The 27,720-nt window shown below is 39.4% G+C and overlaps 1 protein-coding gene across 2 annotated transcripts; it reads right to left on the minus strand.

Annotated features, from left to right (window-relative positions):
- Positions 1-19,620: 19,620 nt before the first annotated feature.
- On the minus strand, positions 19,621-27,122 carry SPINK14 (serine peptidase inhibitor Kazal type 14 (putative)). 2 transcript variants are annotated; one of them, XM_037508211.1, is made up of 5 exons: positions 27,086-27,122; positions 23,603-23,735; positions 22,685-22,728; positions 20,799-20,935; positions 19,621-19,847 (listed from the first exon to the last, which is right to left on the minus strand). In XM_037508211.1, exons 2-5 carry the CDS (start codon positions 23,664-23,666, stop codon positions 19,802-19,804), a joined length of 291 nt encoding a protein of 96 aa, XP_037364108.1. In that variant the 5' UTR covers positions 23,667-23,735; positions 27,086-27,122; the 3' UTR covers positions 19,621-19,801. The 2 variants fall into 2 exon arrangements, with proteins under 2 accessions (XP_037364108.1, XP_054550608.1); XM_054694633.1 differs by having other exon boundaries at positions 27,026-27,122.
- Positions 27,123-27,720: the final 598 nt, after the last annotated feature.

Raw genomic sequence — 27,720 nt, forward strand, 5'->3', positions numbered from 1 at the left:
TTCTCTCTCTTTTTTTTTAAAATTGTATATTTTTTTACATCATTTTTCATTTTTGCACAATGTATGCATTTTCATCTTGGTTATATTCCCCATACAGTTCTCATCCCCCTTGTTTTGACCCTAATCCCTCCTCTCCTCCCCACCCCCATAGTGTGTCTCTGGTTTTATAGTTGCTTGTTGATTTTGATTTTTACTTTATTGTAATTAGTCTTTTTCCTGGTCCCTTATTTAGATTTTCTAAATTCCTGCTATGAGTGAGACCATCCGGTATTTCTGCGACTCATTTCTCCCGCTACATCTCTGCAAATTCTGAAAGAAAAACAATCCATCAATATAGTCTTCTCTCTGACTCTCTCTGTCTGTTTCACCCCCTCTGTCTCTCCTTCTCTCCTTCCATCTCTTTATGACTCTGTGTGATTTGAGGTTGTAGCTAATTATCTCAGTGATTTGAAATACAGAAATAATAATGAATTGTTCAATCCTGGTATGAGCTGCAGATTCTTTCACTCTAGCCATTCTGTGGAACTCATAATGACCATAACACCTCTCACATATAATCCCCAGGTCATATTAATGCCAGAAAGAATTCGGAATAAGAGCAATCATTTTCTATGCTGGCTGGCACTCATTGGTTGACAATCATGGGAAGACAGCTGTAAAAACCTCCAGTGCCTTCTCTCCCTATGGAAATGAGAGAACAAGGCTTTTAAATTCGAAAGGAAGTGAATGGTCATCAATTGTAGTAATTACCAACTTATTGCAGTAGTGCTGGTTATAAAAAATATAGAGATTCTTAGGACAATCACTTGAAAATTTCATTACAATGGACTCAACAGGGTCTGGGAATCTATATTAATGTAACCATTTCAAGTGATTTTAATGACCAGCACAAGTCTATGATTCCATTCTTCTACTATACAAATCTCTGAACAGAAGAACAAAGGTCTGGCACAAGGTGTCCTGTAGGAAATGTCAAGATGGTGGGATTAATATCCACCATGCCTGAGCCTAATCTAGTAGTCTTATTATTCAGTGTTAGCAGTGGCAGTATTAATAAACATTTGTTGAACCCTCACTATGTCCCATCCATTATGTTAAGCAATTTCCATCCATTTTTCATTTAACTACCCACATAGAGCCAGTTCTGTCATATCCCCATTTTATAAAAGAGATAAATGAAACTCAGGAAGGTCTCACGGTTACCTAGTGGGAATAGCCGAACTGAAATTCATTTCTCTTGGTCTCAAAATTAAAGCTTTTAAGCACTCTGTCGATGAAAGCCCATGTTTTGGTAAGTTAAGTATCTTAGTCAACCAGATCCAATTAAGAGATTAGTTCATCTTTGTAAAGAGAAATAGCAAGAGGATATCAATTCACTTCTCAGACTATTTTTGCAGGTAAATGTTAATCACATCCAGCTTATATGGCATCTCAGCAACGAACAGAACCACCTGTTCAAGTTATTTAGCTTTCATAGTCAGACTTAATCCATAACATCACAGGACTCTTTTACCTGTTTTACCATATTTCTAAATGTAGTTGTTTACATAAATATAAAAATTGAACCAGTTTCCAAAGAACAATGACTTCTCCATCTACTCAGTCTCACTGAAAAATTGTTTTTACTTGTTAGGCATCAATAATAGAATCTCTGATAGTAGCAACATTCAACACTTTTTGTCACAGGAAATGATATATCAGACATAGAAGAACCCAGGACACAGCCGCATTGCTAGAATTCTACAAATGAGAAAACATCTGACAATTGAACTATTTCTCTCATTGACACAGGCTGTTAGTGGAAGAGATAGGCCCAGGTCTTAGGTACAGAGAATCTAGCTTGTACTTTGTTTACTACAAAACCATAGAGAATAATGAGAGAGGAAGGAAGGTGGGAGAGAGGAAGGAAGGAAGAAAGGATAGAAAGGAGGAAGGAAGGAAAAGAAAGAGATACCATGGTCCAGTCCATCCACACAGTTCTGTGATAATACATGTAATAGGTGTTGTCCTTTGGACAACCTGAATGGATGGACTATCTGACTATCACTCATTAAGGTGGCTGGAGATACTACCCTGCTTGAAGAATTGTCGGGTTCACCAGCGGCATATGTGTCTCTACACTCTAAGTTCAATAACTTCTGAAGGATTCTCCGAGTTTCCTCTTACCCCCTTGTTACAATGTCAGTTAATTAAGTCCAAATTGTTGTAAGAATAGTGAGTACCAGAAAGTTTTCCTTTGTTTCAGACAGTCAACTTAATGTTTAAAAAAACGAACCATGCTCCAGATTAGTTCTATGGCTCAAGCATCATCTATGACATGCAGAAGACCTGGATTGAAGTTCCAAATTCCACTTAACAAAGTGCCAGTCCTTTGGCAATTGTCATAGCTTCTTTTTGTCACAGGTTTTTCTTCCTTTTTACTTTTAGAATATGGATAGAACCACCTTGTTGAGTACTGAGATAATTCATAAAAAGTCATGAGTAGATGCCTCGATGAACTTGAGCATTTGCTCAACCAATGAAAATGTTCTCTGTCATTATTACTATCAGTTTCATCATCACTATCATTATGATCCTCTCTCAGAAATGGTCTTTTGTAGCGAAATTATTGGAATTTTGAAAAATGGTGACAAGTATACTTGTCAGTTCCAGTTCCGTATAAATATTGGATTTTTTGGTAAGAAAAATAACTCACCTGAGAAAAAGCAGAAAAGAGCCAGAGAGAGCAGCAGAAAGACACCTGATATTTTCATAGTGCCAGTTAGCTCTCTCAGATCAAGGCTGCTTTGTCCAGCTATGGTTCTCTGTCCGGACACCTCCCAGAGCTCTAAAACATACTCAGACGTATATATAGACGTGATTGAGGGAGTTGGAATCTCCACCTTCTTTATAAAATCACCATCTAAGACCATATGAAGTCCTGTACACTTTAGGTATTTATTAGGACTTGTCACCAACTTGAAGTGCTTCACGTTTCCCATCAACCTTAAAAATTAGGACAATTATGTGAGTCGCACCTTAGATCTTATTAGTAGACTGCTCATTTCCCACCAGTAGCCTACATTTTCTTAACAACCAATACATCCTCCCTACTCTTCCCTCTAAGGTTTCACTGCATTAAAGAGATGATTCACTGGTGAGTCCACTCAATGGCTATGTCTCTTTCAGACAGGTCCTGCATGTCTGTGGTCCAGATGAGTAACCACAGGGGAATGAGAACTTGGGCATAATTAGATATTCAGAGTCCACATCATCCAAGGTGTACCTACAGGAGACAGGTATTCTATATCATCACCAGAACTGCCCCAGGAAAAGCACTCTGTGTAGGAATCGACTTGTCACTTTAGAAAATCTTTTTGTCATCAGATGCCATTGAATTTTAACTTTTGAGTCAAAATGAACACAGGAGTTCATGTATTTTTTTTTTTAAGATTTATTTATTTTTATACAAGAACCAGGATACGAGGCTAGATGTGCAGGAGGGTGAGAGCATTCACCAGAAAGAGAGTGGGGTGACAGAACAGAGACAGAACAGGCAGACTGACAAAATACACTGCTGAGTGGAGCAGCAGGCAAGACAGGAGAGGTCTGCTTCGCCATGTGGGATTCTCACCGGCCAGCCGGGATCGAACCCGCACTGCAGAGGCTGCGTACAGCTTCACAGTGTGGCGCTCAACCACCTGCACCACCAGGGAGGCCCAAGAGTTCGTGTATCTTTCACTTGTGAAAGAGAAATTGATTTTAAAAGTTATGGAATTGAAGAATATTTAATATTTTCCCTTTTGGAAAACAAATTAGTCATTATAAAGCTCTTTATGTTTTACTTCTTGCAATATACTTCATGTAACTTCCCATGTAACTTAGATGAATCTTATGTAAGTTTGATGAACCCTAGTAATTGTCATAGCCAATTTAATTGCAAATAGTGGATACCATAGATTTCTTTGTGGGACCAAAATAAATAAATAAATAAATAAAGCAGTGGTACAGTGATAATGAGAAAATGTGTCCCAAAGCATAAACCACTACTTAAAATATCATGAAGAAAAGTATGGGGGAAAATATGCAAAATGAACCCAACTTAAGCACAGATGATTACTGCAATGTATATATAAATCTCTCAGATATTAAGCATCTAAATAATTGGTATCCTGGGGCCTCCCCGGTGGCGCAGCAGTTGAGCGCTGGGTTGCGAGGCTGCCCACAGCCTCTGCAGCACTGGTTCGATCCCCGGCTGCTCCCCGGCCACCAGAGGAGGGTCCCGCATGGCGCGCAGACCTCTCCTGCCGCCCGCTGCTCCCCTCAGCAGTGCACTTCGGTCCTTCTGCCTGCTCTGCTCCCCGCTCTGGCTCTGGTGAATTCTCTCACCCTCCTGCGCTTCTGACTGTACCCAGTGCATGTATAAATAAATAAATAAATAAAAATCTTTTTAAAAATACATATAAATAATAAATAAATAAATAAATAAATAAATAAATAAATAAATAATTGGTATCCTTTAAAAGTAGGGAAAATCGATATGTATTTCAGATGGCATTCCCTTCTTTCAAAACATGAGTTTTCTTTTTGGTAGCTACATGTTTTCGGGAATTTTAACTTTACTCTTCTCAGGAAGAATTTTCTGTCTTTGAAAGTGGTGAATATACTTTATTAGATTTAATAGTCAACTAAGATATTCCTATTTAAAAAATGAAGCATGATAATGTACAACATGTTCTTTTCATTGCTTCTCTTATCAATTTCATTGCTTCTCTGAATGTAAGGAAAGAGGGGAAGAGGAGCACAGATTAAAAAGAGAGAAAAAAAGGAAGAGAATAAAGGAGAAGGTGCTTGGTGAGTTTAAAGAGTATTTCCATTCTAAGGGGGTGTGACGTAGCGTGCATGCACACACACACTGCTGCTACAGAAACAGTGTACTTTGCAGAAGAAGGAGATAGGGTAGAGGTTTAGTTTCAAAGACACTAAAGAACAACCTTAAAAATTCACATTTAAATTTTTTGAAACGCCTTCTGAGAAGATGAGCCTGGGGATATTTAGAAAAACAGAATAATTGGGAAATTGCTTAAGGAAAGCTATAAATTATTGAATGGCAACTTATTGAATGCCATTGTGGTGACTTATCATGATCTTTATTTTTGCCTTGGTAGATGAGATAATATAAAAAGTAGTGCTTGGGTGGGCCTCCCTGGTGGCACAATGGTTGAGCACCGAGTTGTGAAGCTGCCCGCAGCCTCTGCAGTGCTGATTCGATCCCCGGCCGCCGGGTGAGCGTCCCACATGGCGCGCAGACCTCTCCTGCCATGCCCGCTGCTCCCCTCAGCAGTGTACTTCGTCAGTCTGCCTGTTCTGCTCCCCGCTCTGGCTCTGGTGAATTCTCTCACCCTCCCATGCTTCTGACTGTACCCAGTGCTTGTAAAAATAAATAAATCAATCTTTAAAAACAAAACAAAAAGTAGTGCTTGGGAACTTTAAAGCTTCTCGTAGGCTGCACTGATGTCCTGCTGTCACCATCCTCCCTCTTCCCCCACTCCACTCCCAAGGCTTTTCTTTCCTTTTCTTCCTTCTTCTGTGACCAGAATTTGTAATCTCCTATCCCCAAATGAAAATAGTTCAAAAGCGTTAATGGATAATGAAAACAACATAGCAGCGGTAGGCGGTGGTGTTCCTACTAATTTTATGGATCATAAAATCCCTGGCAGCCTTTCTAAAATTTCTGTTTAAATTTCTTTTCCCCCGAAGTTTCATTTATGCTAATTTCTTCTCATACCTGGCTCCTGTCAAAATCACCCTTTGCCTAAATGCTACTCTTTCTCCATCCTCCATTCTTTTTTCTTTTTTTTCAATTTTTATTTTTTTTTTATGCAATAGTGGGGGTACAGGCCAGAGACTCCGGAGGGTGAGAAGATTCACCAGAGACAGAGTGGGAAGCAGAACAGGTAGACTGACCTAAAGCACTGCTGAGGGGAGCAGTGGACGCGACAGGAGAGGTCTGCCGTGCCATGTGGGAATCTCCCTGGCTGGCTAGGAATCGAACCTGCGCTGCAGAGGCTGTGGACCGCTCCAGAGTGCAGTGCTCAACCCACTGCACCACCGGGAAGGCCCTTTATCCTCATTCTCTCCTTCCCTACTCCTATTCCCCAGCCTTCAAGTTTTTCGTCCATAGGTGTTTTTCATAGAATGATTCTTAGGTAGAATGATTGTGTCCTCTATATTCTGTTTCCTATGCACTGTAAGATTATATTTTTAAGTAGAATTTACTATATAAAATTGTTATATTAAGTCACAAATATTACTACTCCGGGCAATAGGAACAAACTCATCTACATTTTATTTAATACCCACTTAAGGCATTTCAAGGGCGATTTTAATTCTATAGATTTTGCTGCTGATTCCATATCACTTTACCCATTAAGGTGCAGCATCATTATTTTAGACCACCTAGTTCAGGGTCCACGGATACAAAAATACCTGTGTTTGTATATTTTTACATATATTTGTTGAAATACACATTTTCCTTTCTCGAATATTGTTAAATCTAAGCTTTTGAAAAACACTTTTCAAAATTTTGTGTCCTCATCTCCAAACCCTTCAGCACGTTCACTATTTAGCAAGAGTCATGAGCTAGAGGCACCTTTTCAAAATACAACTGCCATCACATTAATCCAGTCCCTACTCTACTTGACATTATGAAATGACTTTTTAAAAATGTTGCTAGCCATACAGGAGACTAAAATCAAGAATTCTAGTCTTTAAAATTAGTCTTGGGCCTCCCCTGGTGGCACGGTGGTTGAGCGCTGGGCTACGAAGCTGCCCGCAGCCTCTGTGGCGCCGGTTCAATCCCCGGCCGCCAGTGAGGGTCCCACATGGTGCGACAGACCTCTCCTGCCACCCGCTGCTCCCCTCAGCAGTGTGTTTCATCAGTCTGCCAGTTCTGCTCCCTGCTCTGGCTCTGGTGAATTCTCTCACCCTCCTGCGCTTCTGATTGTACCCCTTGCATGTATAAATAAATAAATTTTTAAAAAATCTTAAATTAGTCTTGATTAAAATCAAGAATTATTTTACTTGCAACAATCAGTCTTTGTTCAAAGTAAAAATTGTTTTTCTTGGAACTTCCATTGGATCACAGAAGAAAGAGGAGGAAGTTTTCATAGGTCTGAAGGGAGGTGACTGGGAAGAGAATGAGAAAGGGGGTTCCATAGTGTTCAGGTTTAGTTCAAAATTCCAGGCATCTTGGCAGAGTATAGCTGCATCATGTGACTTGCCGTGGGTGAAACAAAATGACAATAACAAAGGGAATAGCCAGGTATTTAAGCACAATATAATAGCAGTAACTCAAAGGTTGCTCACGCTGAAAGAAAGATCAGAAAAGTAGCTGACATACATAGACCCAAGACAGACAGGCTAGATGGGAGTAGTCATATAATCATATAATTCAGAGGGTATGGGCACATCCATAGATAGTAAGGGGTGGGTTCTGTAGAGAGAGAACAGGGAGCACAGAGATCTTGGGAGCAATTCATGGGGGATCAAGGTCAATGTCTAGAACCAACCCTTAAGAAATGCCCCACAAGAGGCCAGAGTAGCTGAAATACTGTTCTGCAAATGTCCCGAAGCTTCCTTCTGGATCCATATGCTACCTTTGGAGAAAAGAAGGAATAAGGAGAATTAATGAGAAAGGAGAATGAGAGACACGCCTGCTTAGTAAAATGTGAGTCCTTACTGAGAAAAATCACAGTTTTTTCAAACCTTTTAGGATTAATAGATACTCAGAGAATGTTTGCCAAATGACTGACATTGAAATGTATTTAATTAGCAAGTCTAGTATTTTCTACTATTACTGTGACATGAAGAACAATTAAAATAAGAAATTTTCAATTCTAAAGTTAAAAACTGTAGCTATAAAATTTGATTACCTCTGTTCATTAAATTATGTACAAATTTCATTAATGTTTTATCGTGAACTTTTCAAATAATTGTGACTTTCAAAGAACATTTTCTTCAGTCTTCCCCTAAAGTCAAAATATGACCTAATTTCTCCTAAGAAAGAAACATGGTACTGCTATATTTAGTGGTTCTGTGATAGACAGGAGAGTGGAAAGCATAGACTTTCATTCTACAGACTGTATGATGTGAGAAGTGATAACCTTTTTGAGTCTTAAAATTCCTAATAAGGTAGCTTTGGAGGTTGGTTTTATGTCTTACACTTATTTTTTTTTTTTGCTTTCTTGGCTCAAAATCACCTTTAGTGTTTGCTAAACATTTATACTCAGTCTCACAATTGTTTAGGTTTGAATATGTCATTACAAAATACTCCCTTCCACGTTTGAATCAGCTATAAATCTGGTGAAGCTTGGCTTTCCCAAACTGTTGAGAACAGGCCGCCATAAGATGTGTTACTTTGGCACATGGATTATTTTAAGATGAGGTCAATCAAGCCCTCACAGCTCACCAAAAAATTTTAACCACTCCCTAAACTATATAGAAGAATGAAAATTGGGGGGTTTACCAAACCAGAATCAGGATTTTTTCTTGAAATAAACTTGATATGGGAGAAACCAATCTCTGAGGCAGGGCGAACATCTAAGTAGTTTGTATCTGACCTTTGTTATATGAGTTACCCTCTTCTTTTGATATGAGACCCCATCATTATCCTTTAAGCCTCATGCTCCCATCCCCTTTCTTAGCTCAGGATGTGTACCCTCAATTTGACTCAGTACCTTCAGAATCCAAATCCATGTGAATACGCAGTTAAATTTGTTCTTTTCTCCTGTTAATCTGCCTGATGTTAATTTGATTGCCCAACCAATTCAAAAAGAACCCAGAGGAGCAGGGGAAATTTCCTTTCCTCTCCTACACTAGTAAATGTCTTGATCATCATCATTATCATTGAAAAAGTGTTGAGCAATAGAGGTTCAAAGTTATTTCACAAACATATCTTCAAGTTTACTGTACTGAAATCAGTATTCATATGTTTTCCTGGCATGAGACCAAGCTCACTCTTATGAAATATGAGACACATTTAACATGACTTGCTTTTAAAGAATCCATGTAGACTACTGGTCACCCCTGGGTTATTTCCTAAATGTTCACATTATCATATTTCTTGCATCTCTCCGTGAAGTTGACATTGTAAAAGAACAGAGATACTAGAGTATACTACTATAATTGTTAGAACAACTGAAGAAAGATGTGCTGATGGATGAATTAACATAACTATGAGGAATAGAACTGTCTCTGTCAGTACATTCATAAGTGACTTAAATGAAGATGTAGAAGCATTCTTTAAATATGAAGTCATGGATCTCTGTTACTCTCCTTTCGTGGTTCTTTCTCGACTTACATAGAAGGCATTTCATCTTGTTAATTTTGGCTAGTCACCACTCCAATATGTAGAAATCTTTGATTCCTGAGATAGAATCCCCCCTTCAGAAATTTCATTGAATTTATCAGTAAAATTGTTCAAGATACCATTTAATGTCTGTATCTGTGATCATTTATCTCTCTCTAGTCAGACCTCTCTAAATATGTTCCACAGAGGTTGACACTGAATTGCTATGTTACATTATTTACTGATTAATTCTTGTTTCTACAATATGAGATTACGATGAGCTTGAAGACAAGGGAAGGGTTTCTTTTTTTTTCCTTTAAATCCAGTTGTCAATTTCTCTGGACTAGCCCGTGGTTATAAAATAATTTTTGAATGAAAAAATGCAACCTCTTTTCATAGTTACTCACATTTTTTACCTCTCAGTGTTGTTTTTTTTTTAATTATTTATATATGTATACAAGAACTTGGGTACAGGCCAGAGGTGTGGGGGTGAGAGGATTCACCAGAGACAGTGGGGAACAGAACAGGCAGACTGACTGAAATACACTGCTGAGGGGAGCAGTGGGTGAGTCAAGAGAAGTCTGCTGAACCATGTGGGTATCTCCCTGGCTGGGGCTTGAACTCATGCTGCAGTGGCTGTGAATAGCTTCATAGGTTGCGACTTAACCCCTTGCTCCACCAGGGAGGCCCACTTCTCAATGTTTTGGGTGTCTTATTTAAACTGCCTCCTATCTTTTTATGCAGTCTTTGAATACTGAGTATTTTTAATGGTTTCTACTGTTTTGTTTGGCTTTGCATGCTCGGTTTTCTAGTAGCAATTTGCACATGTCTTGAATACAGTACACAAGGAAATCAGTTTAGAAAGGCAGATCTATATATTCAAATATAATGTAATGACTTCCTGAAACATAAATTTCTTCAAAGTATTATGAATGCATAATTGTGATCCAATTAATATTACTAAGATGGTATCAACAGAGATAGTCTCATAAGAAAATAACATATCCTTGCGCAAGTGTGAGCCTTGAAAGACAAATAATTGTCCTGGCCAGAAATGGAGGGGAGGAGATGCCAAAGAGGAGGTACAGGTAAATCCAAGCTAAGATCCATGAGAACGGACAAGAATGTCTGAAGGCTACTGACTTTATGAACAGCAAATACTTCACAAGTCTAGAACAGTGGGTACCTGGTAAGGAAGCTGAAAATAGGCCAGACTGAAATATTGCCTGGGATGTTCTGCTTACAGGGTGTCCAGTGGCCCAAAGTGAAATAAGAGCTAGCTCTGAGTCAGACAACAGTAAAACATTCTTGCTGGCATACTTACTTTCCCTACCACCCTAAATTGGAACACTTATTCACCCTCTGGAAAATGTGACAGAAACAAGTTAGAATGAATTACACATTGGTCACAATGAAAAAAAAGGAAATAGTTTCAGCCCAACTAAATGGGTGCCTTTGGCTCTTTCCTTTGAAGCTTAATTATAACCATCAGAAGAAGCCTCTTAAATGTTTGCTAACATACTCTACAGCATGAGGGGAAAGTTTGCCAACATCTTTCAAAATCACAAAGAAGCTGTATTGCCCCGGTCAGGTGATTTTGCTCAAACAAGTCATTGTTGGATTTGCCTCTGCAAGAATTCTTAGCTCCAAATTCAACAATTCCATTATTTCTGTTATACAAACTCCCTCCCAGGCCTGTCAGCTCTGATCCTGGCAAGCTACTCCAGGGAAAGAATAACTGGGGGTGCTTCCTCATGGGGTAACAAAGCTTTATAAGATTAAGGAGCATTACTTTAGGATTCAAGGGTCTTATGTGTTTTAACAGCCTTCTGTCTCAATTTCATTTCCCAGGTTCTTTTTCAAATATCAGAGACTCAAACTACTAGAATTCTAGTAGCCTGCATTTTTCTTTACCTGTACATTTACTCATTGTTGCTACCTCTGCTTACCTAAATCAGACTTAACTTTTCTGACCAAGCTAAAATAAAGTCTGTTCTAAGATACTTTCCATAGTTGCCCAAAAAGGCATCAATCTCTCTCAACTTCTAACAAAACATCATTTTATCTTTTATGGCGTATAGCACGTGGTCTATTATGAATATATATCCACCTTATGGAAGTTATTCCTTATTATTTAAAATGCTATATAGACTTAATGGTATAGATTTACTTGATAAATACAGGCCAGAATCCTTCAAAACCAGTAGAAGAAACAGTAGAAGCTAAATAACTATGTGCTGTGCAGGATCAATTTATTACAAAAGTTAGATTTATTTTAGTTGTGATGCATACAGAGGCAACACATATGGTAGGTTTGTTACTTGTTTAGGGCTGCAAATTAATCTCAGGCTGGGACTGTCTTTGCCAATAATTTACTTAACATGGTTTACTATGGGAATTACTCCAAACAAATGGTAGGTTAAATATACTGTTGTTCCAGTCCCTTTTTGCATCTTTGTCGTTTTAACTAGAGGTAACATTCACAGGGTAAAATATCTGCAGACACTAATCTTCAGTGTACAACTTGATAAATGTTTGTATCAAATAACACTCATGTAATGGGCCTCCCCTGGTTGCACAGCGGTTGAGCGCTGGGGTGCGAGGCTGCCCGCAGCCTCTGCAGCGCCGGTTCATCCCCGGCCACTGGTGAGGGTCCCACAAAAATAAATAAATAAATAGATATTAAAAATAAAAAAACATATACTCACATACTGCATGGCTCTCTTTCCCACTGATTTACCTTTTCTTCAAGCAAATATAAATGTACTGTTCTGTGGCTCTCTGATTTCTGCTAATCTCCAGGAGAGTCCCTCATATGATATGTATCAATAGTTGGATTTTCCATTACTTGGTACTGTTTAATTACATGAAAATACTAAAACACCTTTATCATTTTCTTGATGATAGACATTTGGGTTGTTTCCAGTTTCTGATAATTATGGATGAAGCTGCTATGAACCTTCTCATATATATCTTTTGTATCCCTGTTGTACTATATATACTCGGAGAGGGATTGATCATCCATAGAATAAATATTAATTTAATTTTGCTAATTTTAGCTTTAATGCTTGCCAGATTTCAAATTTTTAGAAATTTTATCTCCCATCAGAAATATTTGAGATTTCCAGTTTCTGTGTGTTCTTGTCAAAAATTATTGGGCCTCCCCTGGTGGCACAGGCAGTTGAGCGCCACGCTGTGGAGCTGTCCGCAGCCTCAGCAGCGCCGGTTCAATCTCAGCCAGCCTGCAAGGGTCCCACATGTCGTGGCAGACCTCTCCTGTCGCGCCCGCTGCTCCCCTCAGCAGTGTATTTCGTCAGTCTGCCTATTCTGTTCCCCGCTCTGACTCTGGTGAATCCTCTCACCCTCCCGTGCATCTGGCCTGTACCCTGGTTCTTGTATAAATAATAAAAGATAAATCTTTAAAAAAAAATATTATATCATATATTTAAATTGTAACCAGTTTAAAGGTTATTTATTGAAACTATATAGTCAAGTTTTCCTCATATAAAGCATTTGACTATTTTACATTATGAAGATTCTAAAAATATAAATTATTAATGTGTCAGCCTGCTGATCATTCCCCAAACTCTTTCTGCTCCCCACCTTATTTTTGTGGTATACAGTTGCCACACTAACACCTATATTACACAAACTTCATTGTTGTTAGAAATAACCAGGGAATAAATCTTCACTTAAGGATTGGTAGAAAGATCTAAGCAACTTCACCCTCATTTGGTAAAAGGGAAATTGCTTGATCCACCTTGACAATTTACGAGATTACAGCTCAAGAGAGTAAAATACACAAAAGAAAAAGTCAAAAGACTTCATGATGTGGGCTTCAGTGATGTCCTTTTATATATGAGTGTGTGGATTTGTATTATGTCTTTAATGTTTAGTAGAATTTATCTTTGATCTATCTGAGCGTGAAAGCTTCCTTGTTGAAAAGATTATTAACCAGATTCACATTATCCATTTCTTCCTGAATGAGTCTGATAATCTGCGACTTTCAATGACTTGTTCTATTTCATCTAAGCGCTATAGAATGGGTTTATCACATTCTTTTATCCAGTAAATGTCTGCAAATTTCCTCTATCTTACCTGATACTGGTTATTTAAAATTTTGTTATATATGCATATGACATTATAATGATCCTATTTGATTAAGATGTTAACGTGTTGACATGCTAATATCCATGGCTGATCCAAGTTTCGGGTAATCAAAATAGAATTATCAATTAAAAAGCAACAACTTGTTGGGCCTCCCTGGTGGTGCAGCAGTTGAGCACTGGGCTATGAAGCTGCCCGCAGCCTCTGCAGTGCTGTTTCGATCCCGGCCACCAGCGAGCATCCCACATGGCACACAGACCTCTCCTGCCACGCCCCCGCTGCTCCCCTTAGCAGTGTACTTCGTCAGTCTGCCTGTTCTGCTCCCTGCTCTGGCTCTGGTGAATTCTCTCACCCTCCTGCGCTTCTGACTGTACCCAGTGCTTGTATAAATAAATAAATAAATAAATCTTTAAAAAAATTTTTTTTTTCTTTTTTTTAAAAAGCAACCACTTGTTTAAGAAGACACTTGATAAACAGACATGCAAATGGCAGGTAAAAACCTGGCTGGCTGAGAGCTTCCACTTAAATGAATATTAGCAGGGGCTCCTGAAAATATGCTTTTGCAAAGTGATGTAAATAAAGACACTCAATTTGAAGCGCTTATGAACTCCTTCCCCATAGTCCTGAGTCAGTCTCCAGCTGCAGGTACCATGTCTAAGTGGCCATTCTTTCCCCACAGAGGGACAGATACTAGAAGCTCTGCAAAAGGGTCAGTGCACTCTGTCTGCATGGCCAGTCTCTCAAGCCAAGAGATTCATTACCTTCCACCAGTTTTGCTGCCAGTTGAACTGTATGATTGCCTTATTGTGGATGTGGATACCCCCTCACAATAAATTCCTATTGTGGCTCTATGCATTGGACTTGAGTCCTGAGTAAAACTTCTCCACTTTGTGAACATTAACACTACTGACATACCAAACCTTATAAAACAGTTTTGTCCACCTACCTTTTTATTTGGTCATTGTTTTAAAACAAATGGGGGGATTGCAATTGTATGGGGAATATAAAAATAAAATTTATTAATTAAAAAAAAAAAAAACAAATGGCTTTTGGATTCATTCATTTTTATCTGTTTTTTTTTTTTTCTCTTTTCAATTTCAGTAATTTCTGCTCTCATCTTGGATATTTCCTTTCTTCCACATGTTTATTTACTTTTCTGTTTACTCTTACTTAAAATGGAAACTTAGATTACTGATTGCATATGTTTCTTTATTTATGCCAATAACTACTATAAATCTCTAAGCCTTACATTTTTGTTTTTTTTAATTAAAGCAATATTGCATTATAATGTAAGTCTTTGTCATGCATCATCAAAAGTCAGCATGTATATATACACGACCTTAAGTTCACCACTAAAAGCCCAATTCTTTGTCTCTTTTGCCCCCAGTCACCCTTCTCCCTCCCCCATTGCCTGCTGGTAGCCACTACTTAGTCTTGTAGTTCAAAAGTTTATTTATTTTTTTGGTTCATCTGTTTGTCTTCTCAGTTTAACACTTTTAAGTGAAATCACATAGTTTTTGTCTTTTTCCTTCTAACTACTAAGCACTACTTTAGAGACAACCCACAAAATATTTTCCTGCAGTTTTATTGAGAAATCATCGATATACATCACTGTATAAGTTTAAACCCAGGGGTTTGATAGGTTGTTTTCAGATGTCACTCCATTAAACGTTTTTTGAGTCTTCCTAACTAACTTACGGGTTATTCAGAAGTATGTTGCTTAGTTTCCAAATAATGAGTTTAACTTCTCTTTGGAGGATATACATTGTGTGGTTTCTAGCATGTTAAATTTCTTAAGGCTAGTTTTATATCCACAACATGTCAATCTTGGTGAATGTTTATGTGCATTTTAAAAAAAATACGTAATCGGCTGTTGTTCATATAATGCTCTGTAAATTTCCCTTGGGACAATGTGGTTATGTTGTTCACCTCCTCCACATTCTTAATGATTTTTCTGTCCACTTCTATCAATAAGAGAGAAATGTTAACATCTCCCATTAAATTTGTGAATTTTCCATTCTCTCTTATAGTTCTATCAACTTTGGTTAATAGATTTTAATGTTGTTAAGTAAATACACATCCAGCTTTGTGATTAGGTGAGAATTCATCTATAATTGACCATTCGTCAGTATGTAATATTCCTATTTACTCCTGGTAATATTTTTTAATCTGCTTTGTCTGCCATGTATTTCTTTTAGTTGTCAGCAAAATTCAGGTGAGAAGAAATGTACTAAAAGAAACTTCTATTTTTCAAGTACAGTGTGGGTGAAGTACACACAACTCAGGGCAGTCTCTCCAGACACAAAAGTATTTAAAATTGAATTAGTGTCAGTTGTGGCAGAGAAGCTGAGCAGAAGAGACCTGATACTCCAAACAACAGATAGACTGGTTGCCGCGCTAAAAGCTGTGTGAGAGAGGCGGTTTTGAAACCTCCAGCCCTACCAGCATTCCAGCTGACCCCATAGGAAGTAGCCCAGTAAATGATGTAAATAACAAATTGTTATTGCTTTAAACCAGTAACTTTTGCAGTATTTGCCAATCAGCAATAGATGACCAAAGCAGGGTTGGAGAGTGAGTCAGAACATAGAATTTTCTTCTACATTTAGACAAAAAACCACATCAAAATTCCTTGTCTGCAAAAAATTAAAATGGGGAAACTGTAAGGACAGGTCAGGTTATGATCTTAATTTCAAAGAGCATGGCATGCCATGCAAAAGAAACATAAAGAACATACTTTGAAAGTAAATGCAATTCAAAGAACCAAATTATATTTTCCTTTTGAGCTTCACCCAAGTCTAAGGACTGGACTTATAATAACATAAGATCAAAAAGCAGACATTTTAATAACAACTGAATGGAGAGGTAATGGAGCAAATGCACATATTTATTAGCTATTTTGATGCCATCATTTTAAATTTTTCACGTTTTTCTCTTGGAAGAGTTGTGTTTTTCTCATTTATCCATAGGAATTCTTCATATATTGCTGACATGACCCACTTGTTGGACATATGTATTGGAAACAGTTTCTCCTAAGTAGGTTTCCCTTTTACTCTTATAATGGTGGTGTATTTTAATGAACTGAATGTAATACCTAATTTTAATGTTTTGGGGTTTATCTTATTTTTAATTTATGCTAGTGCTTTTATTTTTGGCCAGCTTAAGCAATATTTGTATATTCTAATTTCATGAAGACATGTTTCCTCCCAAAAGATTCTTTGAACTGTTTTTTCAGAATAACAATTCAAGATGAAGTTGAATCACGATTCATTTTCTTCCACATATTCATATATACATATATATGTAATAAACTCAGTACCATTTAATAAAGAGAACACCTTCTCATAATTTTACTATACAGGTATTTTTTTTTTTTGGCTTCTATGTGTTCTGAATCTCTCTCTTTTCATGTCATTTATTGTTTAAATTGTGGAAACATTAGGATTTTCCCTATCAGGTTACTTTTTTTGGTCGTAAGTCAAATAACCATATATGTGTAAACCTGTTTATGGACTCCACATTACATTCCAGTAAACTCTTTGTTGGTGTTGATCAGTATGCTTTCTTTATAATTCTTCCTTGAGAATAAGTCTTGTTACCTGGTAGTGTAAGTCTTCTAGCTCTGCTCTTCCTCAAGATAATCTTCTCAATTCTTTATTCTTAATACATTTCTATACAAGTTTGAAAATCTGATTGGCATACTTTTTTTAAAAAAAACCTTCCATCTATGAGTAAAATTATACTGAATTTAGAAAACAATTTAGAATGAATATCTCTTTACAGTGTTGAAAATTTTAATTGATGAATTGGCATATATTTCTATTTATTTTGGGTTTCTATTTATTTTAAAGCTTTCTTTACTGTCTTCTACTATTCAGGATAGAAGTCATGCATCTATCTTGTTAGAGTTATTTATTTCTTACATATCTACTATTTTTGATACTCTGTGAAATGATACCTTTAAAATTTCATTTTCCGTTTGTTTACTATACACATTTAGAATAAGATTTCTTCTTGCCTTTGATCCGGTATTCAGTAACCTCTCATGTAAGAAGTAGCATGCATAGTATGATCCTGTTTTTATACCATTTCTATCACATGCTACATACTTAGTTACTAAGAGAGGCTGAAAGGAGAAGGAAGAATTTAGGAAAGATTTTCATCTAAAATTATTGACAGAAAGTCCTGGTTGTTATGTTTAGTTTTATTTTACTGTTTTAATCAAAATACTTTTCTATATTTTGAATTTGTATTTCAAAGCAAAATAATATGAAAGCATAAATATGAAATTTAAATGGATAGGAATTACCCACGGGAAAGGTCTGGCTTATTGTTTGCATGTTATTTTAAAAAACAGTGATTCTCTTTGGCTGCCTACAAAATCCATACTCCAAGTCATTCATCATTTTTGTTTGAAAAATACATAGGTTGACAGTTTAAGAGAGTCTGTCTTTTTGAAATGATTATCTTGCTAACTTTTTTTGGTTAAAAGTAAAGTCTATTCAAAAGAAATGAAACATTATAGGAGTAACAGAACATTTAGTTTGAGAAAAACATTGCCCCATCCCTCTCATGCAAAGTGAGACCTGAATAAGAGCTAAGCATAGCCTATGTTAGAAGATTTTACCCTCTTGAGAAGAAGAAAACTAGAAAATAACATTAGGAAGCTGAAACCTCTCCATCTCAAGCTCACTCCTGTGGTTCACAAACAGATTCCTGGGTAGGCAAAAAGGGCCCTCTTGCTCTTACCTAAGGTTTTGCCCCCACTGTTTCTCACCTGGGTATTCTTATTTAAACTTCTTTGGAGCTTCTTGTCTCCTCGACGTCAAGTATGTGCTAGTATTATCATGATGTTGAGTGATGAGAAATACACAGCTCACAGAGCATTAGCCATTTGCTCCAAATCACACAACCTTCTCTGTAGGCCTAGTCGAAGTTATTGACTCAATCAGCAGTGCTTTACTGCCACCTTATGGGCAAATAAGTTTTGTGACTGGTCTCATAAGAGTTCGTTATGGCTGAAGTTGGTTGAACTGTCCAGAGAGCTTGCAGTAGATGATATAAATGCTACTGGAAAGCAATCCTTCCCAGAGTTCAGGGCCCAGGACTTGGAGCAATGGCAGTGAACATGCCAGAGCCTTCATTCACCATGGTGATACGCATTTTAATTTGGAGGACTCCCTGGTGGCCTAAGGGTTAAGTATCAGCACTGTCACCACTAAGGCCTGAGCTCGATCCCTGGCCAGGGAATTGACCCATATATGGCCCTGCAGACCTCTCATTCTCTCTCTGATGAATCCTCTAACCCTCTCCCCCACCCCTCGCCTCCCTGCACCTCTGGCCTACACCCCAGATCTTCTATGCAAAAAGAAAAAAATCAAAATTAATTTTAATCTGTACTTTAATATTATTTTGTTTTCAAATAGTAGTATGTACTCTTTAATATGAGATAGTATTTCATTTTGCCCAGAGTTATTTGCTTTTCATATTCTCAAGGTGATAAACTGAAGGTTATTGTTTCCTTGTTACCAAAGCCTGTGTCTACCATGTAAGCAGTATGCTGGCTGAGATCAAAGATCTAACAGAACATACTCTGCTGAGGGTGGAGAGCACATTAATCGTCTCTTTTTACTAGGGAGGAAGTATGTGTGTGTGTGTATATATATATATATACACACACACACACATATTTGTATGTGTATCTATATGTATTATATGAATTGAAGACCCTGTCCCTATATATTTCATAGGCTAAAAATGTGTCAAGAAATTTCGAGAAAAACATGAACGACCAATGAGACATTCATGGACACTCTGTGTGGGCCGCCTTCATTGGAGAAAAGGTGGGACAGGGACGTTGCAGGCCCTGGTGGTCTAAGCCAGACGTGTGTAAATGCATCCGTCAGGGCTGAGCATACACGTGAGGCTGATTAATGAGGAGTTTGCAGAAGCGGAACAACAGATGTGGTGAGTAAGAACATAGTTCCTGCAAGTAGCTTTTAAAAATTCATTTCTGTCATTTTCCTTGGAAGATGGCCTGGAGCATTTACAAGAAGCCTCCACAATTCACAAAATCAGAGAGATGATTACATCCAATGTTTGCTTTTGACCCTTGACTGAAATGTTCAACTAGTTCTTTTTCTGAGACTTGAGGCACAGATCTGTGACCCACATTAAATCAGGCTTTCAGAAAAAATTCCTTTATTAGGGAGGATAATATGGAAGACTATGAGTCAAGAGGGACCCTCTAAGCAGGGGCAGCTTTCTGTCACCACACTTCAAGGAGGAGTCAAGGAGGGGGGGCTGGAACAGGAGGATCCCAGTGGTGGAGAGAAAACGAGATATCTTCTCTAGCTCAAGTCCACTCAGCTAACATTTTCCATCATGCTGAAATCTAATTTTTCCACGAGATTTCCTAAAGGAAGTGTCAAAATACACATTTTAATAATAAAATGTCAGAGATACAAAAACCCTGAAAAATCATGATCTACCACCCTTACACCTGAAGACAGTGGCAGCCAGATTATAGAGGGCATTGTCTGAAGACAAACATCAGGTGACTGGGTTTTCTTCCCAATTACTCTGCCATGATTTTAAGATACCATTGAGGCTGTTATGACCTGTGCTACTTTTTTTCTGAAAATAAGTTATTTAATTGGCTTGAGCTTGCAAAATGTGAGGCCTGTCTATCCTCATGTTTTTCTGTACATGCTCCTACTTTGGAGCATTTACTCATTAGTGGGGATGATTTGGGGTGTGTACGCTCCTGTCATTACTCCTGGTACAAAATTACAGAATGGCTGTTGGGACGGAGGGCTCCAGTTTCATGCCATGGGGAGAACTTTTCTCCTTATGAACTTCCTTGGCTTATATGAGGATCAAATCCAAAGGATTTGAGAGATCTGCAAGTCCAATCACTGATAATCTTGTCACATAATTTCAAGCATCTTAACTGGAATTCTTATCTAAGAGACCCAAACTTTGCAGTCACCTCAGCCTTATTCATCGTGCTGTACACATAAGAGGTCAGGGATATCTGAGAGAAGGCAGAATCACCATTTGTTTTAAAATAAAAGAATTCACGGTTGGATGTTTGGGGGCTTCAGAGGAAAGTCCGCCCGTTGGCATGTGGGAAGGAGGGGACTCAGGGACCTCAGGGTCACCACTGAGTACAATGAGTTCACTTTCTACTCCAGTGAGCTTCATATTATTACATTATCTTCTGAGTAGGGGTTGATTATTATCTGTGCAAACAGGAGCAAATTCCTGGCTTCAGGGCTGGTGTACTAAGTGGAAGACGAGGCAGATGATAATTGCTGTGACTAAGCTTGTCCAGTGTTGTCCTTTTCCCCCCAGAGATACTCACATGCTCTCAATGCACAAGATGCAGGGGTTGTCATAGGTCATGAAATTGGTGCCACAGATGGGTTGGTAGAGCCCTGGGCAGGGGTTCACTGTACTTCTGTACCAACTTAAATCTACTCTCTTATAAGGACATTTCAGCTGAAATTGAGTTGAAAAGAAAGAGGTGATTAGAATCATGCTCACAAACAGGTTGGTCACCTGTGTGTTTTATTAGGAAATCTAAACGTCGTTGGGACCAACATCCGCCGTGCCCTCTCCCCGCCTGCGCCCCCGTCAAGCAGGTCTTCCACCAGTGACTCAGGCAGATAAAGTCTCACCGCTCTCATCTGGGTGATTCCTTTTGCTCTGCAGCTCTTACGTGCCAGAGAGGCGTCACTGGTCACACAGTCCATGGCTCCCAATGGATAGTATCTCTCATACCATCCTACTTCTTTTACTTACAGAATTTACCAAAATAATAGTCATTTCTTTCCTTCCTCCACCCTCCCTTTTTCTAAGCTTTACTATTTTATCCTAGGGCACAGCATAGGTGATAAATAAATATTCCTTAAAGAAAGTTAAGTACGGGGCCCCCCTGGTGGCGCATGGGTTAAAGTCTCAGCACTATCAAGTTATCACTAACCACTGCAGCACTGCTGGCCAGGGAGCTGACCCACATGGCGCAGCAGACCTCTCCTGTCTTGCCTGCTGCTCCCCTCAGCAATGTATTTCAGTAGATCTACCTGTTCTGCTCCCCACTCTTTCTGGTGAATCCTCTCACCCCCTGCACCTCTGGCCTGTACCCCAGTTCACGTATGCATAAATAAATATAAATAAATCTTTTTATTTTCAAAAAGGAAGAAGTACAAATGAGTAAGATTATTTTTATTTATGGATTGACAGGCAAGGGGGGACTCCTTATGTAGACAGCCTTCTGGAGAGGAAAATTCTAGAACTGAACTCTAACCAGAGTAGAAAAATTGGACAAGTTCTGCCAATTCTCTTGCTGGATTCAGAGCATCTGACAGATTCTACATTCTGATCTATGGGTCCTCTGAAGGCCAAGCTGCCTTCAAGATATTTTTTCCACCATTCAACTCAGGGTTGAATTTTTTTTTAAATTTTATATAATTCTTACATCATTTTTCATTTTTGCACAATGTATGCATTTTCATTTTAGTTATATTCCCCATACAATTCCCACCCCCCTTATTTGAATTTTTTAAAGAAGTAAAACTTAAAATTTATGAATGAGACAAAAACCTTAAAGTTCAAATATTCCTAAAGTCAAGGAGTGCAGTGATACAAATCTACACAGAGAAATCAAAGTAATATTATTTCACTCTTTTCTTCATTTATCAAGCATTTATTGACCTCACAATATATTTCATGTTTAGAGAACGAGATGACAATGAAAAAGGTGTTTCCTTCTTGTCAACGTTGCAAATGTAATTTGAGACACTGTTCAGAGATTTCCTATTCCCTCACCTTCTCCTCAGAGGATGCTTTCCCTACTCAAAGCTCACATAGACATCCACTGCACAGCTCAGGGCATTGGGGAGCATTGGGGTCACCCAACTGCGAGCTCACTGGGACCAGAAGCCATGCCATACCCATGACATACTTATGGACTCTTAAGAACTGCCAGACCCTGGCAATTGTTGGTGCCCATAAACATTTCCCAAACACGTGGATAGAATCCATATGATGAATTCTTGGTTTGGGTCCCTGTTTGGGTCCCTTGGTTTGGGTCCTCTCTACTCTGGGCCCCTATACCTGCCACACTCATGTGAGTGGCCTTGAATGATCTCCCAGGTGACCTTGCTGCAGTAAGATTCTAAAATAGCAATTTAAAGGAAACCAAAAACTCAGTTTAGAAGCTCAGTGCTGGGAAAGCTAGTAAATTACCTTAATTTTTCCCTTTGGTGGCCACCACTCTTGAAGTTTTGAAACTATAACATAAATAAAGATAGTTATATGATCTAATGTCTGATAAATCATGGCTTAATCTGCTAGTAGACTAAAAGAAGTTCAATTTATTGCAAGAAAATAGATAATAATCACATTATTATATATTTATTAAATAAATCCAAAAATTTTATTTATACATGTATTCTAAATATGTAGACTAACTTTCCTATCCTGGAAGATAATAAGCAGAGGACTATAACAGATGCATCACTCTTTTCATAAATGTTGCCACTTCAGTGTACCAGATACTTATTTGGTTAACAGTAATTATCCTGGGTTTGAAAACATTCCAAGTTGGCAGCCAACATATGAAAGAAATGAGGAAAAGTGAGAACTTTAAAGAGATCTTTTAGCCTAAAGAAGAAAGACACTTGTATGAAATACCCAAGAATTCATAGGAGAAATGTGAGAAGTCAAGGTCTCCAGTTCTTGAGACTAGATTTCTTATACTCCCTACACAAGACACAAAAGAGAATGACCCACTCAAATAGATGGCAAAAATTTTCAAAAGCTCTGCAGTTGTGAGATGTGTGGTGGTCTAGGTGGACATAACTAGACTTTCACATATTCCTTCATGAATCACCCAAGTCCCCTAGCCCCAAGACCCATGAGTTCAGTCTTGAAATCCACACTTACTGTAGCAGATGGCAAACTCTGACCCTTCCCAATGACATAAAACCTTTCAGACCATACTCTATTATCTTCCTATAGATACAGATATAGATATACTATATAGATAGAGTAAAACATTATATTTTTAAAAGTAAGAAAAAGAATCTCAAAACATTCTCACATTAAAATGTCAGCTCCCACAAATGAATCTTACAGGCTTACAAGAACCAGCCAATTACTCACCTGCAGGTAATGTCAAAGAAATGAAGAACAAAAGTGAGCAGAATACTGGGAAAGAGCGGGCCATTTTCCTCCTGGAGTGTCCTTAGAATGATGCTGTGGGTATCACCTCAGGATGGTACCCTCTGATGCATTACTAATGCAGATAGAATAAGGATAGTAAGACATTTTTGGCCTGAATGTCCACCTCTGGTCTGCCCATTGTAACTTCTGTAGAGCACACTTAGAATGGCTATCCCAACCTTCACCAAGAACAAAGGCTCAAGAAAGCTGGATTAACCATAAATAAAATGACCTTACTCACAGGTCTGTGATTACTCAGAAGATAGAAGTAAGTCAGAGGTTATTTTTTTTTTTTGGCGTATTGTATTATTTTACTGTGGCGATACATTAAGTATCTTTAAAAGGCAACTCCTTACATGAAGAATTACCCCAATTGGCACAGGCCATGCTACTCATGCTGTCTGACAAGGTCTGGGCATGAGGAAAGTTTCTGAAAAGTCAGAAAACTCCACAGCTGGTTCCTGCTACTTCCTTTCATTTGTTTGTGGCAGTTATTGAAACCATGGAAATTTTCTATAAACTTTAGAATAACACAATGAGTGTTGGCATCAATGCCAGTTTCGGTAATGCACACTTCAGTAGTTTGAGAAAAGTACCTTCTAACGTGATTGATAATGAAACGATTCCCAATAATTCTCTATGTCCTCCAATTTGTAATTCAGTTACCATGAGTAACATTGAGTTCTTTAATAAACCATGCTTGATAGAACTGATGGAACTGAGCCCTGAAGCACCCCGGGAGGTGAAATGGTCCTGGAGAAACACACCACATATTGTTCCCATGGCACTGGGACCCCTTGGTTCTATATAGGAAATAGAAGGCCACCCTTGATTTTACAATCCCTGCTAGTTTTAGTTACCTAGCTTGACTGCATAAATCACGTTGGGTGTAGCACCTGTTTCTATTTTCTGAATAACATACATCACCTAGGGAAATAATGTAACCAAGTTAATGTAACCAAGTGACCACAATAATCATAGACTGGGAAAATTTATAAAAAGGACTGTGCACTGTTAATGATCATTAATAATTTCCAAAACAATGTAAAAATAGAATCAATCATGATTGCATGATGCAATGATCAAATAACAATTTCTGATGTATTAATAAAGCTCCGCTGAGACCCTCAGTGGGAGATGTCTGCACCCTGATCAAGTATCAGCGTCTCCTCCCTACCTCATCTACCTCATCTCCCCCTCCCCCTCCATTCCGCCAGCCCAGGTCAGAGCTGGACCCCGGCACCCAATATTTTTTCTTTGTAAGAATACAAATGGGGCCTCCCAGTGGCGCAGCGGTTGAGCACTGGGTTGCGAAGCTGCCCGCAGCTTCTGCAGCGCCTGTTCGATCCCCGCCCACCGGATGAGGGTCTGGTGCGCAGACCTCTCCTGCCGCCCACTGCTCCCCTCATCAGTGTTCTTCGGCAGTCTGCCTGTTCTGTTCCCCGCTCTGGCTCTGGTGAATTCTCTCACCCTCCCACGCTTCTGACTGTACCCAGTGCTTGTATAAATAAATAAATAAATCTAAAAAAAAAAATGAATACAAATGATGAAGTCATTAGAAATTTCCAGACCAGAGTTTCTCAACGGAGGACATAAGCCTGTTGTTGAATTTGCTCATGAAGCAGAGATATCTCTTAGATTAAAATCAAAATTTCTAACATTTCATATATTCTTGGCTATGCTGAGAATCTCCTGACTTTCAATGCCAGGCTCTCTTGGGGCATTCTGAGAAAGTGCATAGGGAAAGACATCATTCTGTGCCATCTTGAGATGCCAGAGCTGTTTTTTAGTAAAATTGTAGCGATTTATGGGCCTCCCTGGTGGCACAGGCGGTTGAAAGCCTCACTGTGAGGTTGTCCGCAGCCTCTGCAGTGCGGATTCGATCCCCGCTGGCCAGCGAGAATCCACATGGCACAGCAGACCTCTCCTGGTTCGCCCACTGCTCCCCTCAGCAGTGTATATCATCAGTCTGCCTGTTCTGTTCCCCACTCTGTCTCTGGTGAATCCTCTCACCCTCCCATGTATCTGGCCTGTACCCCGGTTCTTATATAAATAAATAAATCTTTTAAAAAAAAGTGTCTTAAAAAAATTGTAGCTGGCCTACCTGGTGGCGCAGCTGTTGAGCGCTGGGCTACGAAGCTGCCCGCAGCCTCTGCAGCGCCGGTTCGATCCCCAGCCACCAGCGAGGGTCCCAAATGGCACGCAGACCTCTCCTGCCGCCCGCTGCTCCCCTCAGCAGTGTAATTCGGTCCTTCTGCCTGTTCTGCTCCCTGCTCTGGCTCTGGTGAATTCTCTCACCCTCCCACGCTTCTGACTGTACCCAGTGCTTGTATAAATAAATAAATAAATAAATAAATAAATAAATAAATAAATAAATAAATAAATAAATGTTTAAAGAAAAAATTGTAGCTATTTACAAAACAATATCCCAAAGCTATTCTAATGTGAACAAGGAGGGGGAAATCAGTGAGTGGTCAAAATGCAACCTACTATAAATACTGTAGCAGTGCCTGCATTTTCCAGGGCCCCCAAAGGGCCACATTTTACCGTCCTTGTCTTCTTCATCCTGCATTAAGGACTCATGTGGTCTCTGGGGTAACCTGGTAGTCCCTAAATCCTCTAGGTCTTTATCATCTCTGCTCTACAGCACATCTGTCAGTAAGCAATCTACCTAAACTCTGCTGATAAACCGAGGTGTGACCTGCCTTATCTGAGAAATTAAGGTGTCTCTGGATTACCCACTTCCAGGATGGCTGGAGGTTTGCCCAGGCTGCCAACTCTGCCTGCTCCTGAGACTCTCCAAGACACCCTGATTTTGCTAGCACACCTCATCTCTTCATAACATCTTCCGTGGGTTGCTTCAGGAACGCAGCAGGAACAAGGGAGAGCCACGTGTGCTTACGCACACCACCAGGTGCCCACTCTCCCTACCTTTGATGCCCCAGTTGACACCCCTCAAAGAGAAGAGAACAGGAAGAGAAATACAACAGGCTCCTGTGCAGCTGGTGCCTCTCCTTTAAGGAGCCCGCTGAGAGGTCCATGCAGGAGGCAGGAACGCAAAAACCCACCAGGTAGCCCACCTGGGAACAGGAATGCGGAGGCCTGCCTGGAGGATTCAGACAAAGAAACTCCCCCCCACCCCCGCCCCCGCGCCCCGCCAAACAAACCCCCCCCCCCCCCCCCCATACAACCCAGTCTCCCACCTGACCTCTCCTCACCCTATAAAAGCCTGCTTCCCCCTGACAACCGTGCGGGGCTTCACTGACCCCCAGCTTGGGTCCGTGAGGTCCGCCTGGGGCCCAATAAATTTTCCCTTCCTTTGAGAAATTTAGCCTGGCTCTCCTTTTTTTTACCGCACTGTACCTGTCACCCGCGTTGGGGCCTGGGGAGGAGGAGAATCACCAGGTAGGAGAGAGAAAGCACCTAGGCATTTTGTGCTGGGCTGAGCAAGCCCTGGGTGGTCCAGCATCCTGGTCGAATTAAAGTCAAACCTCAGCAGGAGGCAGTGGGAGCCGCCTGGAAAACTTGGTGGGTAGGAACGGGTCACTGGGCCAGGCAGTCCTTGGCAGGTTGCCTGAGAAAGGCATCTGCTCCAGGATGGAGCAGCAGGATAGAGCACAGCAGGGAAAGGGAAGCATAATCCATAGTAATCACTAGTACTGTCAGCCGGATGCAAAATATGGAAAGGACTGGGACAGAAAAGGAGGATGAGTCCCTGGATTCCACTAGCAGTGGCTCCAGCCTTGTTCCCACGGCAATCCAGAACCTTGGAAGTTTTACAACTGGGAAAATAACTTATCACAACTGAGTTCCCTCCTGTTATCTGAACTTCCCTGCCTCTATCTTCCTTCTTGTAAGGAGCAATTGCTCTGAGATCAGGGAAATACATTGTGTGTTCATTTTGGAAAATTTGAAAACTAGAAATAAAAAAAAAGACAAAATCTCAAAACTCAGAGATAATTGTTAAATATATATATGTATAGTTCCAGTTTTAACATATATTTATACGCATGGATATGGTCTTATTAGGCTATTCAATCACATTTTTATAATCTGCA

Source organism: Talpa occidentalis, unplaced genomic scaffold (assembly GCF_014898055.3).
Source record: "Talpa occidentalis isolate TD23 unplaced genomic scaffold, MPIMG_talOcc4v2.1 talOcc4.13, whole genome shotgun sequence".
NCBI classification, from domain to species: domain Eukaryota; kingdom Metazoa; phylum Chordata; class Mammalia; order Eulipotyphla; family Talpidae; genus Talpa; species Talpa occidentalis.

What these genes read in the sequence shown, in the direction of transcription:
- SPINK14 (XM_037508211.1), bottom strand. Translation starts at nt 23,666, where the DNA reads ATGGCCCGCTCTTTCCCAGTATTCTGCTCACTTTTGTTCTTCATTTCT. An exon ending in TTCTTTGACATTACCTGCAG is followed by an intron (nt 22,729 to 23,602) that starts GTGAGTAATTGG and finishes TTTATGTTATAG; the next exon opens with TTTCAAAACTTCAAGAGTGG. An exon ending in ATCTTGTGCATTGAGAGCAT is followed by an intron (nt 19,848 to 20,798) that starts GTGAGTATCTCT and finishes CACTTCCTTTAG; the next exon opens with GAAATCTCGTGGAAAAATTA.